Source organism: Phalacrocorax carbo, chromosome 3 (assembly GCF_963921805.1).
Source record: "Phalacrocorax carbo chromosome 3, bPhaCar2.1, whole genome shotgun sequence".
NCBI classification, from domain to species: Eukaryota; Metazoa; Chordata; class Aves; order Suliformes; family Phalacrocoracidae; genus Phalacrocorax; species Phalacrocorax carbo.
Window position 1 is genome coordinate 37,326,658 of NC_087515.1, and position 17,298 is coordinate 37,343,955.

The following is a 17,298-nucleotide window of genomic DNA, read 5'->3' on the forward strand; positions in this document are numbered from 1 at the left end:
ACCCTGGCTCAAGCAAGCACAGCTGTCAGGGCTGCTTGGGCACAACAAGCAGTGCTGGGACCTGGCCCCACTTCCAGCTATGGGCCAGCTGAGTGCTCTCACAGACTATAGACTGGATGGAGCCTGGCTCATTTTTATTCAAAATAAAGCCCACAAATACTCAGGAAGAGACAGACTGGACCCAGCCTGTGTTCTCCCAGCCCAGCCATGTCCTTGTCTACCTAAAGGTAGAAAAAGTCTGTTTCCTTTCGCCAGAGGCTGGGTTTGCTGCTGTCTTGATCTCTACAGTCTGGAAGGCAACCTGAGACTGGACCTGGGAGGAAGGGGGTGTTGTGGGCTCAGCAGAGATGTATTCCAAGACATGAGGCCTCTCATCCTGGCGCCGGACATAGCCCTGGTTCAGCAGGTGCAGGACACAGGACAGGACATCCACACTGTGGCAGCAGAAGCTCAGGAATTGCGGCCCTGGACCCAATTCACCCTTCTGGCAGGCATCAATCACCTACAACAGCAAGGAAGCCCCACATTCCATTGCAGTGCGGTGCAGCACCCAGGCAGCCCCCTCCTCTGCCCCTTGAGCCCTCCATACCCTGAACACCAGGTTGTCAATGTGCAGCTGCTTCTCCACCTTAAGGATGCGGGTGATGAGGCAGCAGAGGACATTCCTCTTCCTTTCCAAGGCACTGACTTCAGCCCTCTCTGCCCACAGGTACCTCTGCTGGGGCAGCAGCCTCAGGTGGCGGCCAGAGGCATGGGCCAGGGCTGCCTGGTTGAGCCGCAGCACACCTGGAGCTAGCACCCGGCCCAGGGTCAGCCAAACCCCAAGCTGGGCCTGAAGGAGCCCCAGGACACGCTTGTGGCTGTTGGACCCAACCCTGGGCCTCCCACTGATGACTGCTTTTGCAGGTGTCAGCCCCATCCCTGTCCCCCACACATGGCCCCAGGCAACAGCCACACACACAACCCCTGGCCCCAGACCCCAGCCCTACGCACAGGCCTGAGACCCAACCACCCACACTGACCCATGGCCCCGCACCCAGCCCCACACCCAGCCCCACACACAGACCCATGGCCCCGCGCACAGCCCCACACAACTGACCCATGGCCCGAGCACCAACAGACTCACCCCACCCGACTTACTTCCCCTACAAGTGCCCCTACCCCAGCACCCACTTGGAGCTCAGCCCAGCACCTCCCCAGGGCTGCCCCAGCCCTGCACTTACCTCCCAGCGTGCAGCTCTGCAGCAGGGCACCCTCGCCATGGGTCAGCGGTGTCAGTGCGTGGTGCACCAGCTCAGCAGGGAGCCCCGTAGCCTGCAGCAGGGCCTCCACAGCCACCTCCTGCAGGAGGGCATGGGAGGGGAATGGCCAGCCAAGACCCACCAGCCACAGGCCCAGCCAAATGAGGGGGCGCCTCTGCCCCAAACACCAATGGTGACCCCACTTAGGGAGGGCACAGCCCTGCTACACTCCAGCACCTGCTGCCTCCCACACCCCACCACAGCCCCAGCTCCTACCTCGGCATTGTTGAAACACAGCAGGATATACATCTGCAGCGTGGACACGTGGAGGACGCAGTCGCCAAACTGCACTTCGGCGTGGCCCAGCCATGTCCACTGCAACCGCCGGGGCTTCGTGCACTCCCAGCCCAGCTGGCTCTGGCCTGTCACGGGCAGTGTCAGCGCAAGGGCTGGAAGCCAGCCCTGCCAGGTGCTCCCAGCACACCCCAGCACTCCAGCCACTTCTGGCCGAGCTGCTGTGGAGGGCCTGGGCCCCGGCAAGACCCCCACGCACACCCACTGCTGTGACACTCACTCCGCCTGCAGAAGTCGGCAAATGCAGCCAGGGGGGAGCTCAGGGCCGCCGAGAAAAATCTCCCAGGTTCATCCATGTAGCAGGATGGGGAAACAGGCCAGCAGCGTGGGGACAGGGCCAGCACCTTTACCTCTGGCATATCCACCACCGAGGTTGTCCCCAGTGCCTGGGCGTGGGGACACGAGGGCAGCTCAGGACAGGCCCCAGCATTCCCGCGAGGCATACGGGCAGCCCCCAGCCTCCCCCCCCACCAGCGCGCCCACCTCATCCAGGCCTGTGTCCAGCTCCAGTAGCCGCTTGTCCTGCTCCTGCAGCTGGAAGAGGTAAAACTGCTGCTGGAGCTCCTCTGACTCAGCCAAGTTGCTCAGCATCTCTTGGGGGAAGCGGCTGGGGAAGCACAGCCCAATCTGCTCCACAATGGCTCCTTCCAGCCAAGACGGCCCTTGTGCCAGGAGACGGTCCCCCAGGTAGTGCCTACAACAGCCGACAGCATCACGTCAGGGGCCAGACTGAGCCCCGTGGCCTCCAGCCACCCACCAGGAGACAGAGACAGCCCCAGCCCTGGCCTCACCCCAAGGCGCACGAGCCCAGCAGCACCCGCCTCCCCTCCCTGTCGCCAGCCGAAAACATGCCTCAGCAGACGGGGAGCAGCCAGGGGCCCTCACAGCCTTTCCCTCCACACGCCAGAGCCGGGAAAAGCAAAGCAGAAGCACCACTGCCACACCACGCCAGGCTCAGCCGCAGCCTCAGCGCCACCTGTGCCTCCCCTGCCACACCAGGCCCTCTGGTCCCGTGGAGACGTGGCACCCCTCACCGGTAGAAGTGCTCAAAGGTGTGGGCGAGCTCCAGGCCACTGAAGACGATGAAGGGCTCCAGGATCTGCTGCAGCCGCTGCAGCGGCCCTGCGCCGCCCACAGCCCCGTGGAGCTCCTGGATCTGCCCATCAAGGTAGCGGGCAAACTGCTCGCTCACCTGCAGAGGGACAGGGCTGGCTGCGGACGGGGGAATCACCGCGTGGCCACAGGGCTGGGCTGGGGGAATGGCCCTGGGGGAAGCAGCTGAGAAACCCTGCGGCTCGCAGGCAGGGACCAAGGGTGCCCAGGCACCAGCCTGAGACAGGAGCACGCCAGGGCAGGGGCCGCACTGTGACAAGCGCCACACACCCGCAGTTGGGCACTGTCCAGCGCCACCGCAGGGCAGGGCTCCATTGAGGGGCCAGGACACCACCCACCCGGAGCTCGCCCCAAGGTCATGGGTCAGGGCAGCCTCCCCAGTCTGCACCTGGGGACGGTAAGGCCCCAGTGCTAGTGCCACGTTCCCTCTACTCACGTGCAGGGCGGTGAGGAAGGAGAGCTGCAGCAAAGCACCTGCGAAGCCCTGGCCCAGGGCCAGCACAAAGGCAGCCTGCTGCCCAAAGAGCTCCTCCGTGGCACCACGCAGGCGCTGGTACAGCCCGCAGTATCGCTCCACAAGGTCCGGCGCCTGCCCTGCTGCCTCCAGGAACCGCTGCACCTGCAGGGCGCGCCATGAGAGGGGTGAGCCCTGCAGTGGGACGCGCCCGTGGCGTGTGGAAGCTCCACAGCCCCAGCCTCACTCTGCCAACACCGACTGCCCAGGGCCTAGCCAGGGGCTGACTGCAGACCCCAGTGCTGCCATGGGCTATCGAGAGCTTGCAGCAAGGTGGGCTGGGCAGGGGCTGCGGGGGCAGGACAGAAGTACAGCAGCAGCCCAGTGGGAGGTAAGTAGCCCAACACCATACCTGTCTCCCAGCCTGAGCTGACACCTGAGCCCTGCCAGGGTGGCAAGCTTGGCAGGGCTGTCCCCACGCCCCTCCAAGCCCTGCAAAGGCCAGGTACAGCTCCACCCCCTCTCCACGCTCCCAGGCCTCCCCCCTACACCCACCCGGTGGTGGGGTCCCATGCATCCTCTCCAGCCCCCATGGTCGGCCCTCCAAGCCCTACCTGCTGCTGCACCACGCCACGCCAGCACTGTGAGATGCCCCACAGGCCACTCGACTTCACCACCTCCTTCGCAGCCCTGGCCGGCACCTCCTTGTTCTTCCCCTCCTTCCCACCTGCCAAGGGACAACCCCAGGCTCAGTGTGACTCCGTGGGCAGGCTCCGCACACTGACCACCAGCAGCCTTCCCCTCTCCCTGGGGGTGCAGGGCAAACGAGATGCTGGGGAGGCACAGCCACGAGCCTTCCCCACCACAGGAGCCCTCTGTGCCACAGGACCCTCCCAGAGCTCCCCAGCAGATCCCCACAGCCACAGCCTGGCTCTCTGGACCACCGACCTCCCAGCCCCACGGGACGGCAGCCCCTCGCTCACCAGCTGCTCTTGCCTCCTCTGGCTCTGGGCCATTGGGATCCACGTGCACTAGGAGCTGGGTCAGGCGCCGCACACGGGAACCAAAGATAGCACGGTGGCTTATGGTGCGCTGCAGCGGCTCCACACTCTCCAGGTACTCGCCCAGCAGCCAAGCCAGAGGGCTGACGCCGTGGGGGTCTGCAAGGCCAGCCAGACTTAGAGCAGGGCACCTTAGCCTGGGGCATGGCGCAGACAGGGCTCGGAGAGCATATGGTACCTGGGCTGGTGATGCTCTGCACCAACGGGTTCACCAGGGCCTCCCAGCACGTCCTGCCCAAGGCCCGCGCCGCCTCATCGTCAGGAAGGAAGTGGTCGGCGAAGTCCTGCTCATGCCGCAGCGCCTGGTTCAGCCTGCAACAGCGACTGGGCAGCACACAGTGGTGCCGGGCGTCTGCCGGCACCTGGGGGGACTCCCCCAGGACAGCAGAATGCGCAGTCGCTCCCTGCCTTGCCCCTTGCCAGGCATGACAGCTCAGCAGCCCCACTCACCCCCAGCAGCCATGGCTCCTCGCTGCACGCAGGCCCTGCCTGCACTGGGCCTTGGGGCCCTCGTGGCCCCTGCCAAACTGAGGTTCTGCCTGCACCTGTCCAACCCTTGCCAGGTCAGGACATGCCGGCCCTTGCGGGGCACCTCTCTGGTGGCTTAGCCATGCCCACATGCCCAGCTTAAATCCGGGGGACCCCAAGGTGGCCCTGGCCTCTGGTGGCCAGGGGGGAATGAGGGCCCCTCCCTGTCCAGGTGGGACACCCAGACGCTCTGCTCCTGACCCTGCAATCCCCACACGGGCTGCCAGCACCCTCCCCCAGGCCCTGGGACAGTGGGAGACAGCCAGGAGACAATTCACCTGCCAAAGAGATCCAGTAGTCGCCCCCGGTCCCGGCAGATCTCCTGGCACCAGGCATGAGCCCGAGCAGTGCAGGAGAGGAACGTCCGCCGGCACAGCTGCTCCTTGAAGACGGGCCAGAAAGTGGGCTTGGGACCCAGCACCTCAATGCCACGCACACGTGTGTCAATGCCGCCCTACGGGAGAGCATGACCCTCTGCTCCTCAGGCACAGCCCTGATGCCCCACACCGACAGCTCCCTGGCCCGGCCCCCTCCTCCCTTACCTGCTGGCACCGCTTCACACGGATCTGGATGACGGGCCAGAAGCGGGTCATGTTCTCCAGCAAGATCACCCTGCTGTCTGAGGGCAGGACGGTCACCTGCAGGCAGACAGCGAGCCCTCAGCATGCCAGGCAGCGAGCACCAGCCACCCTGCATGCTCCCCTGGCCACCCCCCATTAAAGCCACAGCCTCTGTCACCCCCAGCAGCCCCTAGGCAGCCCCGGGGCACCCTCACCAGGGCCCCACTTCTGGCTCACAGCCCCAGCACAACAGCCTGATGCAGACTGGGCCGCAGGGCTGCCCGTGCCCAAGTCTCCAGCACCCGCTGCCTACGGCCAGGAGGAGGCTCCTGCAGCACAGCTCCTGCCATCCTCACCTCCCTGCAGGGCACCTCCCACGGCCCCAGCACCAGCGTGAGACCTTCACAGGGCACACCAAGGACCAGCCCACCACTCCCATGGGGCCCCATGGCCTGAGCAGCCCATGACAGACTCACCGCATTGAGCTCCGTTCTGATGGTGGCAGGGCTGTCTCCCCCCAGCACCACGACACGGGCCGGCATGTAGCTGGAGTCCTCGCTGGCCACCAGCATGCTCATCTCCCTGCAGCGCAGCAGACATGGTGCTGCCCAGCAGTCCCCATCTCCCTGCCCTGGCCCCTGCCAGCCCCATGCACTGCTGGCCACATCCAGCAACCCCCAGGACAGGAACCACTTGGGCAGGGCTCACACGGATCCCCCAAAGCCCTCTCCTCCCCACACAACCGCTGGCCCTCCTGGCCCCAAAGCACCCCGGCCCAGCCCCACCTGATCACTACACCACACTGCATGTGGACAGTGATGAAGTGGGAGCCGGTGCTGCCATTCGACTCCCAGTAGGTCTTGGGGTTCCCATCTGTGAGCTTGCTGGCTCGGTGGGGGTTGGAGGAGACCTGTACCTTCTCCCAACACTTGTCCTCCTTCACCTCCACGCTGGAGCCTGCGGGCAGAGCACACGGAGCCTCCAGCCACCAGGCCAGCACATTCCAGGCACAGGGCTCCAGTTCCCGCTCCCCGCGCTCACCTCGGCACAGGTTGTGCAGAAAGACGTCAAAGAAGGGGATGCTGATGGGCTGGTGGCTCCGGCGGTGCTCCTCAATCAGACCCAGGACCAGCTACGGGATGGGGCGAGGCTCTTACCAGCGGCCCCGCGTCCTCCTCCCCTCACCTCCCGCAGGGCTGCGGCAGGCAGAGAACAGAAGGCTGCCCCTCGGTGCTGGGCACAGCCAGAGGACCCCAAGACCCAGAGCCCCAGGCCTCCCCAGGCCCACCTGGATACAGCCAGCCAAGATGCTCGTTGTCAGCTTCTTGTAGAGGCTGGCATACTTCTCACAGTCAATCACCAGGTCGAGCAGGGCTGACGCCAGCGACGGAGCCGTGCTGCGCTTCTCCAGGGCTTTGGACAGAGCCTCGTGGGTGCCCACACGGCACATCACCACCGCACAGTCCTTGCTGGTGGTGGCCAGGCGGTGCAGAAAGCCAACAATCTCCCGCACCACCTGCTGAGCAGGCACCCATGAGCAGCGGGGCCGGTGCTGGGAACCCGCCAGGCCCCAGCAGCAGGGTGCTGCAGCGCTCCATCCCCTCCACCCTGACACCACAGCAGTGCCCATGAGAGCCTGCCTGGGCACTCGCTGGGCACACCAGCCACTGGGATGTGGCCACAGCTGGGACAGCCACTCCCCTCCTCTCCCAGCATGATGGGCACAAAGCTGGGCCGCTGCAGGAGGGGACCCCACTTCACCAACACCAAGCCCTGCCAATGCATGGCACAGCCAGCAAAGCTGCCCCTGCCTGCTCGGAGTCCCGGGGCCACCTCACCTCCTGGTCGCTGCTGTGGGTGTTCAGGGAGGACAAACAGGGCTCCACACATTCGTGCCAGGGCAGCACATCCTCCTGGTAACTGTCCAAGAACTTGTTCAGGATCCTGAGCAATGGAGGGAGCCCACTCAGGCCAGGGCACACAGACAGCAGTGCCAGAGGCAGCCCTGCTGCCCTGCCCCACCAGGTGGGCTCGCACCCCACAGGGACTGGAAACCAAGGCTCCCCAGGCACCTTGGGCACCCCACCAGCACCCAGGCACGTGCTGCTCTGCCCCCACATGGCCCTGCACCCCAGGACACCCCAATCAGCACCCACATATGCCCTGGGGTGCACCTGCCCCTGCCAAAGAGCAACAGCCCCACCAGGACCCACAAACAGGCGCCATACCAGCACTCGCACACCTGCTGCGGAGGCCCCAGGCCCCCACCAAATCCCCCTAGACCTACCTGAGGAAGCTCAGGCTCATGGCCTTCTCTGCCCCCAGCAGCTGGAAGCTGCGCAGCAGCAGCCTGAAGCACCTGTGGTCCTGCAGCAGCTGGGCCACCTCTCCAGAGGGGACAGGGCCCTCACCACAGAGCTGCCGCTCCAGGGCCACCACCACTTCCTTGGACAAGATGCCGTCCCCTACGCTGCCCAGAAGCATCCGCACGTCCCTCAGGTCCAGCGGGGACTCTCTGCCTGCCATGACAAGGACACATGGGCCCAGCCCAAGCACTCGCTTGGGAGGCACCGGCGGGGTGCTCTGCCCTGGCAGGCAAGGCAGCCCTGACCACTGCAGCCGTGGGGCCATGGCATGGCGGTGGGTGCAGGCAGCACACTACCTGCTGTCTCCGGGCCTGGAGGTAGCTGGTGCTCTGCCATGCGGTTGATCACACTGAGCGCCAGCGTCGCATAAGGGCAGCCGGTGCTCTGCCCATCCGACCAGCAGCTCTGCAGTACCGTGGGGAGATCACAGCTTGCCAGCTGCTCTGCCAGACCCCGGTGGCTGTCGATCAGCATGTTCACCACCAGCAAGCCGTTCTGCACGCCTGAGGAACCCCTGCAGGGACAGAGCAATGCGGGCACCTTCCCCCCCCAAGCACAGAGCCTCCCCTGCGCCCACAAGCCACCTGCCTGCCTTGCCCAGCCCCATCATACAGAGGGTCCCCCCACCCCCTGCCACTGTCCTCACTCTGCCCCTACCCTGGGACCCTCTGCAGAGTGCTCATGGCAGCAGGGATGGCGCTCAGCAGGCTGGCCAAGCCCTCGCTGGAGGCAGAGCCAATGCTGGCAAAGATCTCCCGCATCATCTGCGCGTCAGCGTGGTTCAGGGGCAAGGGCTTCCCACTGCCATCTCCTGGCTCATCAGCCACAGCTCCCACCAGCACCTTCAGGGCCTGCAAGATCAACAGCAGTCACAAGGGCAGCTCCCATCTCTGCCACACCTGGGCAAGCCTGCACCCTGCCCACCCACCTACAGCATCCCCTCTGACACACTCACCGCCAGGCCAGCCTGCTGCACCAGGGCGGAGGCAGCGTGCTGCTGCATGCAGGCCAGCACAGCCCGCACACCCCCCTCCGTGGCAAACAGCATGCGCCAGTCGTACTTCGCCATGAGCATGGCCAGCAGCCGCAGCGTCACCACCACCAGGGCCTTCTCTGCCACCTCCGTGCTCAGCAGCTCCACTGCCACCTTCACCAGCTTCTCCCTGCACGGGAAAGGACTCCTCAGGAGGAGCCTCCTGGCACAGCCACTGCACACTGGCACCCCGGACCCTGCCAGCCACCTTCTCCCTGCCCACATGGCTCCACTACAGCTGGGTCAGCCCCAGGAACGACACTGCCTGGCACAAAGGGACACAAGATCCACCTCTCTTCTTGCCAAGCACACGGGAACATAACAGCCTTCACACTTCCACTGCCACCTCCTGCACTCCCACCTCCAGCACCATCCCCACCCTGTCAATCGGCCCTCCCCAGCCAGCAGGAGGATTACACGGCACCCCATAGCTCACCCAACACTCCTGGTCCCCAGCCTGCCCAGGGCTCTGCTGACTTGCTGCTCAGGCTCAGGCTCCTCCTCCAGGATCTTCATGATGTGCTTGAGCCCAGCTAAGCGCAGCCCCACCTCTGAGCTGCTGCTCTGGATCACGTCCACCACGGCTGCAATCTTGGCCAGGGAGTCCCTCTCACTCAGCCCCTCGGAGCTGCCCAGCACTGGTGGCAGGAAGGCAGGGACACAGCTGTCAGGGCAGCAGGAACAACCACAGCAACTCCCACAGTGCCAGGCGCCCACACACCCAGCACCCACAGCACCCCCCTCCCCAAGCAAACGCCAGGTGCCCCGCTTCTTGTACCCTGCCTAGAGCCTTTCTCCACTGAGGCAACGGAGCCACCTCCAGCACCCTCTGTGTGCCCCAGCGCATAGCGGGCAATTACCTTTGATCTGCTCCTCTGCCACCTCTGGGAAGAACAGCCCTTCCCTCTCAAAGAGCTCGCTGAACAGCTGGGAATCTGACTTGGCTGCCACAGCGGGGGCTTGGGGCAGCACTCTGGCTGTGGAAAGGTCTTCCTTTGCTGCCTTGGCTGTCATGGCTTCAGGGCCAGTGCTCCTGCAGCCAGCACCCTCCGAGGACACTGTCGTGCTCCCCCCGCCATCCTGCTCAGCCCCCCTACTGAGGAAGTATTTAGTGTAGACGTGGGAGCTGCGCAGGTCACGCTGAGCACTGCCCTGGCACCGCTTCTCCAGGACCTGCAGCACCTTCTGGGCCACCTCCAAAGGTACCGACAGCTGGATCAGGGCTTCTTCACCCACCTCCGACAGCTGCCCAGACAAAGTCATATTAACCCTCACAGACTCGCCACAGACCCCATGCCCCTTGTGACAGCCAGTGCCAGAATGGACAGAAAAGCTGCACCGCTGGAGGTCCCCAGGGCCATTCCCCAGTGCCACCCTCCCCTGGCTGTCCCCCAGCCCAGCTACCACCAGCCCAGCCCTACCACCTGCACTCACCACCCAGCCACAACCGGCACAATCACCCCGTGGCCTTGCCTTGCCTTGCCTACCCAAACCTCGCTGGACACAGTCACTCTTCCAGGGTCACAGGAGACTGCATTTCCTCTCACCTCCCCTCACCCCTTTGCTGTGCCCAGCTCCCCACGCTTTTGCCATCCCCGCTCACCCTCCCATTTCAGTCCTATTTCTGCCCCATTCAGGCTGTCCTTGCACAGCTCAAGCTTGCCGTCTCCTCCTCTGGGCCTGGCCCTTTCCCTAAAATTTCTCCCTTGCTCCCTCCCTCCCATTTCCCCACTGCGGGCTCTGGCCCATACCTGCTCTCCCTGCTCCTGCTGGATGAGACAGGTGATCTCTTTCTGCTCCTGTGCTTCCAGCTTCTTCACAAAGAAGAGCAGCTCCCACCACTCGGCACGGCTCAGGGTCTCTGCAGCCTTAGTCGGCTGCTTCCCCAGGTAAGGCAGGGAGTACAGGCCCCCAAAAGGCTTGCACAAAAACGGCTGCGCAACTGCAGGAGAGCAGAGCAAGGAAGGGCACTGTCAGCTCTGACAATTCCCCCATCCTCTGCTGCACACCCCACGTTCTCCAGAGAAACAGCTCCTGCGGACCATCTGGGCAGGAGAGATCCCCACTGTCCCACAGCCTGCTGTGGGAAAGGGAGGTGACAGGAGGGCAGCAAGAGAAGGGGAACATGCTGGGAGGAGACCCCAGAAGCTGTAGAGATGGGGATTACCACCTTCACTTGAACCTCTTTGGGCCATAGAACAGAAAAATCACACGCTCAAAATGGGCACCTCTAGCTCACTGCTCTCCAACCTGTTCCCACCGTGCCTGGACCAGCCAGGGCAACGCGCTGGGACACCAGCACCAGCAGAATCTGCAGTGCCAGCATGCAGCTGTAGAAGGGCTGGGGAGAAAAACATCAGGCCCAGCTGACAGGATGCTCACCTGCTGCCAGTTTGTGGTTGTGTGTCAGAGTAGACAACTTGTTCTGGCCCTCATTATCCTCTTGCCCTGCAGGGCCAATGATCTCCACCATATGCCAGTGAACCCAGTACGTAGAACCCAGGGCTTGCCAGTGCACCTGAGGAGAAGAGCCCGACACACACTCAGCTGAGGGAAGGCAAGCCCAACCCCACTGCTCCCACGCAAGGCCGTGTGCTTCCTACAGCACAACAGAGCAGACAGGTCCTGTGACAGCCCCTGCCCTCCCAGCAGTGGATACCTGCACAGGCGGCGTGCCATCGTTGCTCTGGCGGAATTCACCCTCGTCACCCGCGCTGACCTGCTCATAGTCTTCCAGCATGCGCACCCTCATGCCGCATGTCAGGTTTGCCTGCACATACTCCACGTAGCTGCTGCGGCTTGGGAAGGCTGATCGCGTCTTGAAGATGCTGGGCTCTTTTGGTGGGGGAGTGGGGGCTGTTTGAGCAGTGGTGCAGGATGTGGCCCTGTGCTGGAAGATGGAGTGGGCGGTGCGGGGTCGCAGCTCCTGTTGGGCCAGCAGCTCTGACTTGTGGCTGTGGTCCCAGCCCATCACGTGCACCAGCTCCAAGATGAGGTTTGCCATAGCCATGCTGAACTCAAACTCCTGCTTCACGCGGCTCCTCTCCTCAGTGAGCAGGCTGGGCACAGCACAGTCCTGCTGCTCCCCTCCCTGCTCCACGCCACTGCTAAGCTTGTCCATGACAGAAGTGACGCACAGGTAGCGCTTCACCAGGACGAACAGCAGCTTCCCAGGGATCTGCAACAAGCACAGCTGTCAGACTCTAGCCTGCAGGACACCTCCAGCCCCCAGCTCCCTCCGAGCCACCAGCGCATCCACAGTCAGGCTCCCGTGACAGCTCTGGACCAGCAGGCAGCAGCAGAGACCTCTCAGCCCACCCTCATCTCCATGCTCAGGGACAAGGCTCTCCATGAGCCGTTCCACCATCCCCCAGCCTCGAGCTGCACCCAGATCCTATGCCAGCTCTCCCAATACCCAGCCCTGATCAGCCACCCACTGCCGACTACCCTCCCATACCAAACAAGGACACCAGCTCTGGCCCACCACTCCCACCCCTCTTGACCCCTAAGCCATAGGCCCAGAGCTGGCAGGACCTCACACTACCTGGGGAAGGTGAATCCCCTCAAAGGACATGCAGTGCTCTTCAGAGGACGTTGTCTCAGCAAACAGCTCCAGCAAGGTGTAGCGACTGTCGAAGTCCATGTGCTGCTCAATGCCATCCTGCTGGCTCAGGGACAGCAGGACATAGGCCCAGCTCCCTGCCAACAACAACAGAAACCCTTCAGGCCCCTTAAAGATAATCCTCACCCCACCCTCCCTGCACGAGACAGACTTGCAGGCAAGGAACAGCTTTGCTGCTTAGTGTAACCTAGAACTGTATTCCGTCCTTTAATCTGGATTGGCAACATTTTGCTCCTCCAAACAACACTGCGTATTTTTTCCACCCCTAAAGCTGCAGGATTCCCACAGAGCAGCAACCCCAAATAACTGACTCCAGAACAGGGCTCCAGGGAAGACAAAAATTAAGTTCCAATCTGAATCAGCCCCCCATCTGCCCCGCTGGAGAGCTGCATGAATTTAGGCACCAGGATAGGGAAAGACAGATCTCTTGTAGGACACACCACCAGCAGCAACCCTCCAGGTGCACCCAAGCCTCCGCAGGCACTGCTGAGCCATGGCAGGTCCTCTCAGACGAGAGGACTGGGTGAGGACAAGCCTCTACCAAGCCCCTCAGCACAGGTCTTCATTGTAAGGGTATGTGGAAGGAAACTGTCTGCTCCTTTAAGTGCATTCGGTCAAGGACCTTTTCACTGCAAAAATGATAATAAGAAGGGAGCCATAAACAAGAACATAAAGAGTTACAAACCTGACTGACAAATGCTAATGGCAGCAGTGAGGACAAACAAATCTGGTCAGTCACACTAATTAGTAAGGATATCTGGAGTGTGAAAATGATTATTTTTCAGTAAGATTATCTAAGGACCTTGTCAAACTGGGGTGACAAGGAAAGGAAGGGAGACAAACACACAGAGACCTGACCAATCACCATTAACAAAGACACAGCCAGAAGCAAACCCTCTCAGCTGCACTAATTGACTCTATGAAAAAAACCACAGGCAAACTGGGACTTTGCAACTGATAAGGATGTAACCCTGAGGGTCTGGGATGTTGGAGTGGGCTTGGGGGAACAATGCGAACAGACAGGGCGATATGCATGGGACAGGAATTGGCAAGGAACAGAGACGGGGGTGCACAGAAAGGGGTATAAAAGCAGCCAGTCAAGTGGAAACTGTGGCTGGTCAGTCCACTTGCCTGACTGAGCCCTGCACCCAATCACCATGGTTTGTCCTACTTTCTTACACCTTATTAAATCTTTCTAATTCTCTCTCTATCCCATGTGTTCGTGTGCTGCCAGGACTGAGCAACAGTTACTGATGAGACCTGCATGTAAGTGGAATTTGGTACCAGCAACTGGAGCCTGACTGGGGGTATGGGAGCCCTGTGGTATCAGCAACTGGAGCAAGCAAGGATTCTGGTGTAAGCGGCTGGAAAGGCCATCGCTCTCTGGATCTGGGGAGGATCCCACAGACTTTGAGCCCAAAGTGCCAGCTACTGGGCAGACTGGCATAGAGTGGACTGTGTGGCAGCTATCGCAGTCAGACCAGGGCAGTAGGCACCCCTGGCCTGCAGTGCCAACCACCACAGCAAGTGCAAGTGTCTCAGTGCTAGCGACTGGAGCAGGTGGGGTCCTCAGCCATCAGCCACTGGGGGGAGAATGGCATGTGTCCCAAAAAACAGCTACTGGGAGGGAGACAAGTGAGGAGCTCAGCACCAGCAGCTGAAGCAGGACTGCAGTGCATGGTGCTGGGGGTTCAAGGGCGAGCATCTGTACCTTCCCCAGTCCTGCTGTGCATGGGATGGCGTGTAATTCATTAGCAAAACTTCACACTGGACCAGCTGCCAAGTATGAGGCCCTGGGAGCAGGCCAGGGTATGAGGTGGGTGGCAGTCTGTACTGGAAGTCCAAGGTACTTGTGAATATGGACTGCATAAGGGACAAGTATCTGAGCGCTACGTGTTTGCTAGCAAGTGTTGGGCTTGACCAGCTGGTGAGCAGGGGGACCCCCGAGACGGGTAGCGGGGCTGGATCCAGGCAGGGTGCTGGGCAGGCAGAGAGGCCATGCTGATACTCAAAGAATCCATGAATATGTGTGTGCTTGTGAACCTGAAGAGTGCTGTGCGTGCTGGCACAAGTGACCTCCTGTCTCCGCCAGCCGAAGAGGAGGAGGGGACTTGGCTGGCTGCGCTTGCATTTATGAGTCCCATATGTAGGTGGTGTTGAAGGCAGTGCCTTGTGTGTGGCCAGCTGTGTCAGTGTCCTGTGCGTGTCCATGTGTCTCTGGCATGAATGCTCAGCCTTACTACTGGTTGAACCTGCAAATGGGAAAGTGGCAGCTATACCCCAGTCTGAGAGACCCTGGATCCCCGGGCTAGGCTCCAGTGGCAGGTCAGGAGGGGTGCTAGGCCTGCTGGAGCAGACAGCCACCCCTAACATTCCTTAACACTCCTAACAGTTGATCAGCATCCCAGCTCAGGAACCTGCCAGGGGAAAGAGCTCCCAAGTCTTAGAGCACCCCGGACAACTAAGACCAAGGAGCTGCTTGGAAGCTCCAGTCTGATTCTCCCCCTTTTGCCAACAAGCCCCAAGACACACTGCTTCCCAGGCACCCCACACCTACAAAAAGACTGGCACCCCTCAGCTGCCCAGCAGCACCTCCTCAGTGGCTCTGAGCAGTAGCAGCCCCCACCTGCATCATGCGAAGCCAGAGCCCTCAGCATCTTGCCAGCACTGCGACGAATTTGCTTCTCCTTGTGGCACAGCATCTTCAGCAGCAAGTCGAGGGCTCCTGTCTCCTTGAAGGCACCCGCCAGCGAGCCAATGCTGGCGTACGCACTCAGCACATGGATGGTGTTGAGGATGGAGGACTCGGGGGTCCCAGCCTCGGCCATCTGCCGACCAGCTCGCTGCACCAGGCTCCTGACATCAGCCTTCATCTCCAGCAGCGAGGCATCATCCAGCGGGACTTCTGCAGCAAACGGGATGGCTGCCTTCTCCTCTTTCACACACTGCCCTTCCAGCTTCCTCTTACCCAGCAGTGCCGGGCAGCTGGCACAGACCTCTTCTGCAGACATCCACATCAAGATGTTCTCTGGCTTGGTCTCTGCAGAGGAAGCACTGCTACCCCCTGCTGCTCTCTCTTCCCAGCTGACAATGCTCCACTGGACCAGGTACTCAGGCTGGCCATCGTGACCTCGCCGCTGCCGGAGCAGCTCCGCTGGGTAGGCCTGCAGTTTGGGTCCCAGGTGCACAAGCAGGTTGCCATTATGCCTCTCGTTCACCATGACAGGAAGTGTGCCTGCAGAGATGGAGGGTGAAGAAGGAGCTGGGAAGAGGTGGATGAGGCAGGGGCTTTGCATGGCTGGAAATATATAATCCTGTGGGTTGCAGTGCTTGCAGCATGGCAGTGTAACAAATAAAATGTGTTATTGTACTGGATCTGCTCAAGGTCAGTGCTGTAAGCTCCCAACACAACAAAACTACCAAAGTATGAGATACAGCACACTTTCTCCTTGGAAAACAGCACACGCACAGCAACAAGATAACAGATCAGAACAATAACGATCTTTGGACTATTAAGCAGGTTGCAGGCACGGCAGGAAACGGACAGCAGTGCCCAGGGAGGGCAGCTTTCCCCAGGAAACTCAGCTGTAGAACCCGGCTGCGCGCTGAGCGAGCCCCACAAGCCAGGTGGAGCGTGCACGCAGGGGTCTGCTGCACATCGCCCAGCCGGGGCTGGGAGCCCCGGTTCCCGGGATACTCACGCCAAAGGCGGGCGGCGCGGCACCGCCGCTACCGGCGAGCGGGCTTGCGCGGGCGGGACCCGCCGGCAGCAGGAATCAAGCTCCGTCTAAGGGTGGGCCAAGCGAGAACTCCCGGGGCACCGAGAGGCGCCCGGCCCTGCCCAGTCTAACCCAACCCGACCCGACCCGGCCGGGCAGGGCTGCCGCACCTCGGGGTACCTGTACCGGGGCCTCCACTAGGGTTCCCCCAACAGGAAAGGCCCAGGACCGCGCCAGGACGGCTACGCTCGAGGAGCGCGGCCAGGCCGGGCTGGACCGGTCCCGTCCAGCCGAATCCCATCCCATCCCATCCCGCCGCCCTGAGGCCGCGCCGCGTTACCTCCGACACCGCTCCCACGCCGCTTCCGGGTCGGCAGATACGCATGCGCGGAGGCCCGCCCCCGACGGGAGCTGCGCGAGGCCAAGCTTCTTCCGCCAGCAGCCCGGCCACAGCTGGTTGCGGCGAGGCTGGGCGGGCGGCACCGGGCGTGCCCGGGAGGGCTGGGGCAGCTCGGGTCCGGGAGGAGCGGTGGGGACTGGGGAGCGGCGAGGACTTTACCGGGACCGGGAGATGCCGAGGCCTGTGCCCCCCAGTTGCACAGCAGGTTGCCCTGGCTGACAGGTACCTTCCTGCCCTCTCGCCCGGGTGCCTGCCCACCTCCGCTGCTAGGTGGACTGAGGGTGCGGGAAAAGCCCAGCCCTCCCGCACCCATAGACTCCTAAACGGTTTGGGTTGAAAGGAACCGTTAGAGGTCATCTAGTCCAAACCCCATGCAGGGAGCAGGGACATCTTCAACTATAGCAGGTCACTCAGAGCCCCATCCAACCTGACCTTGAATGCTTCCAGGAATGGGGTATCTACCACCTCTCTGGGCAACCTGTACAGTGCTTCACCACCCTCGTTGTAAAGAATTTCTTCCTTATACCCAGTTTATATCTACCCTCCTTTAGGTTAAAACTATTACCCCTTGTCCTGTCACAACAGCCCTTGCTAAAGAGATTGTCCCCTTCCTTCCTAGAATCCCCCTTCAAGTACTGAAAAGCTGCAATAAGGTCTCCCCGCAGCCTTCTCTTCTCCAGGCTGAACAACCCCAACTCTCTCAGCCTTTCTTCACAGGAGAGGTGCTCCAGCCCTCTGGCCATTTCTGTCGCCCCCCTCTGGACCCTCTCCAACAGTTCCATGTCCTTCCTGTGTGGAGGGGCCCAGACCTGGATGCAGCACTCCAGGTGGGGTCTCACCAGAGCAG

General features: G+C 62.0%; 1 protein-coding gene across 6 annotated transcripts; it reads right to left on the reverse strand.

Moving 5' to 3' along the window:
• Positions 1-117: 117 nt before the first annotated feature.
• LOC135312517 (cullin-9-like) lies at positions 118-16,431 on the reverse strand. Of its 6 annotated transcripts, none has more exons than XM_064446554.1 (30): positions 16,392-16,431; positions 14,959-15,567; positions 12,255-12,409; positions 11,370-11,888; positions 11,093-11,228; positions 10,462-10,652; positions 9,571-9,955; positions 9,147-9,348; positions 8,633-8,840; positions 8,335-8,528; positions 7,974-8,191; positions 7,599-7,830; positions 7,150-7,255; positions 6,600-6,830; positions 6,353-6,443; positions 6,097-6,268; positions 5,788-5,893; positions 5,294-5,389; positions 5,030-5,205; positions 4,402-4,535; positions 4,146-4,322; positions 3,777-3,889; positions 3,145-3,327; positions 2,630-2,787; positions 2,079-2,289; positions 1,816-1,981; positions 1,518-1,663; positions 1,224-1,341; positions 590-792; positions 118-502 (listed from the first exon to the last, which is right to left on the reverse strand). In XM_064446554.1, the coding sequence occupies exons 2-30, from the start codon at positions 15,551-15,553 to the stop codon at positions 218-220; spliced, it is 5,907 nt and encodes a 1,968-aa protein (XP_064302624.1). In that variant the 5' UTR covers positions 15,554-15,567; positions 16,392-16,431; the 3' UTR covers positions 118-217. The 6 variants fall into 6 exon arrangements, 4 of the variants coding, with proteins under 4 accessions (XP_064302624.1, XP_064302622.1, XP_064302621.1 ...); XM_064446552.1 differs by lacking the exon at positions 16,392-16,431 and adding an exon at positions 16,232-16,385; XM_064446551.1 differs by lacking the exon at positions 16,392-16,431 and adding an exon at positions 16,222-16,385 and having other exon boundaries at positions 6,600-6,827.
• Between the last annotated feature and the right edge of the window lie 867 nt (positions 16,432-17,298).

Coding starts and splice junctions, on each gene's coding strand:
- LOC135312517 (XM_064446550.1), bottom strand. CDS start 16,357: ATGGGATGGGATTCGGCTGGACGGGACCGGTCCAGCCCGGCCTGGCCG. Junction 9,349..9,570: donor GGCAGAGGAGCAGATCAAAG/GTAATTGCCCGC, acceptor TCCTGCCACCAG/TGCTGGGCAGCTCCGAGGGG. Junction 1,982..2,078: donor TGGACACAGGCCTGGATGAG/GTGGGCGCGCTG, acceptor CCCCACGCCCAG/GCACTGGGGACAACCTCGGT.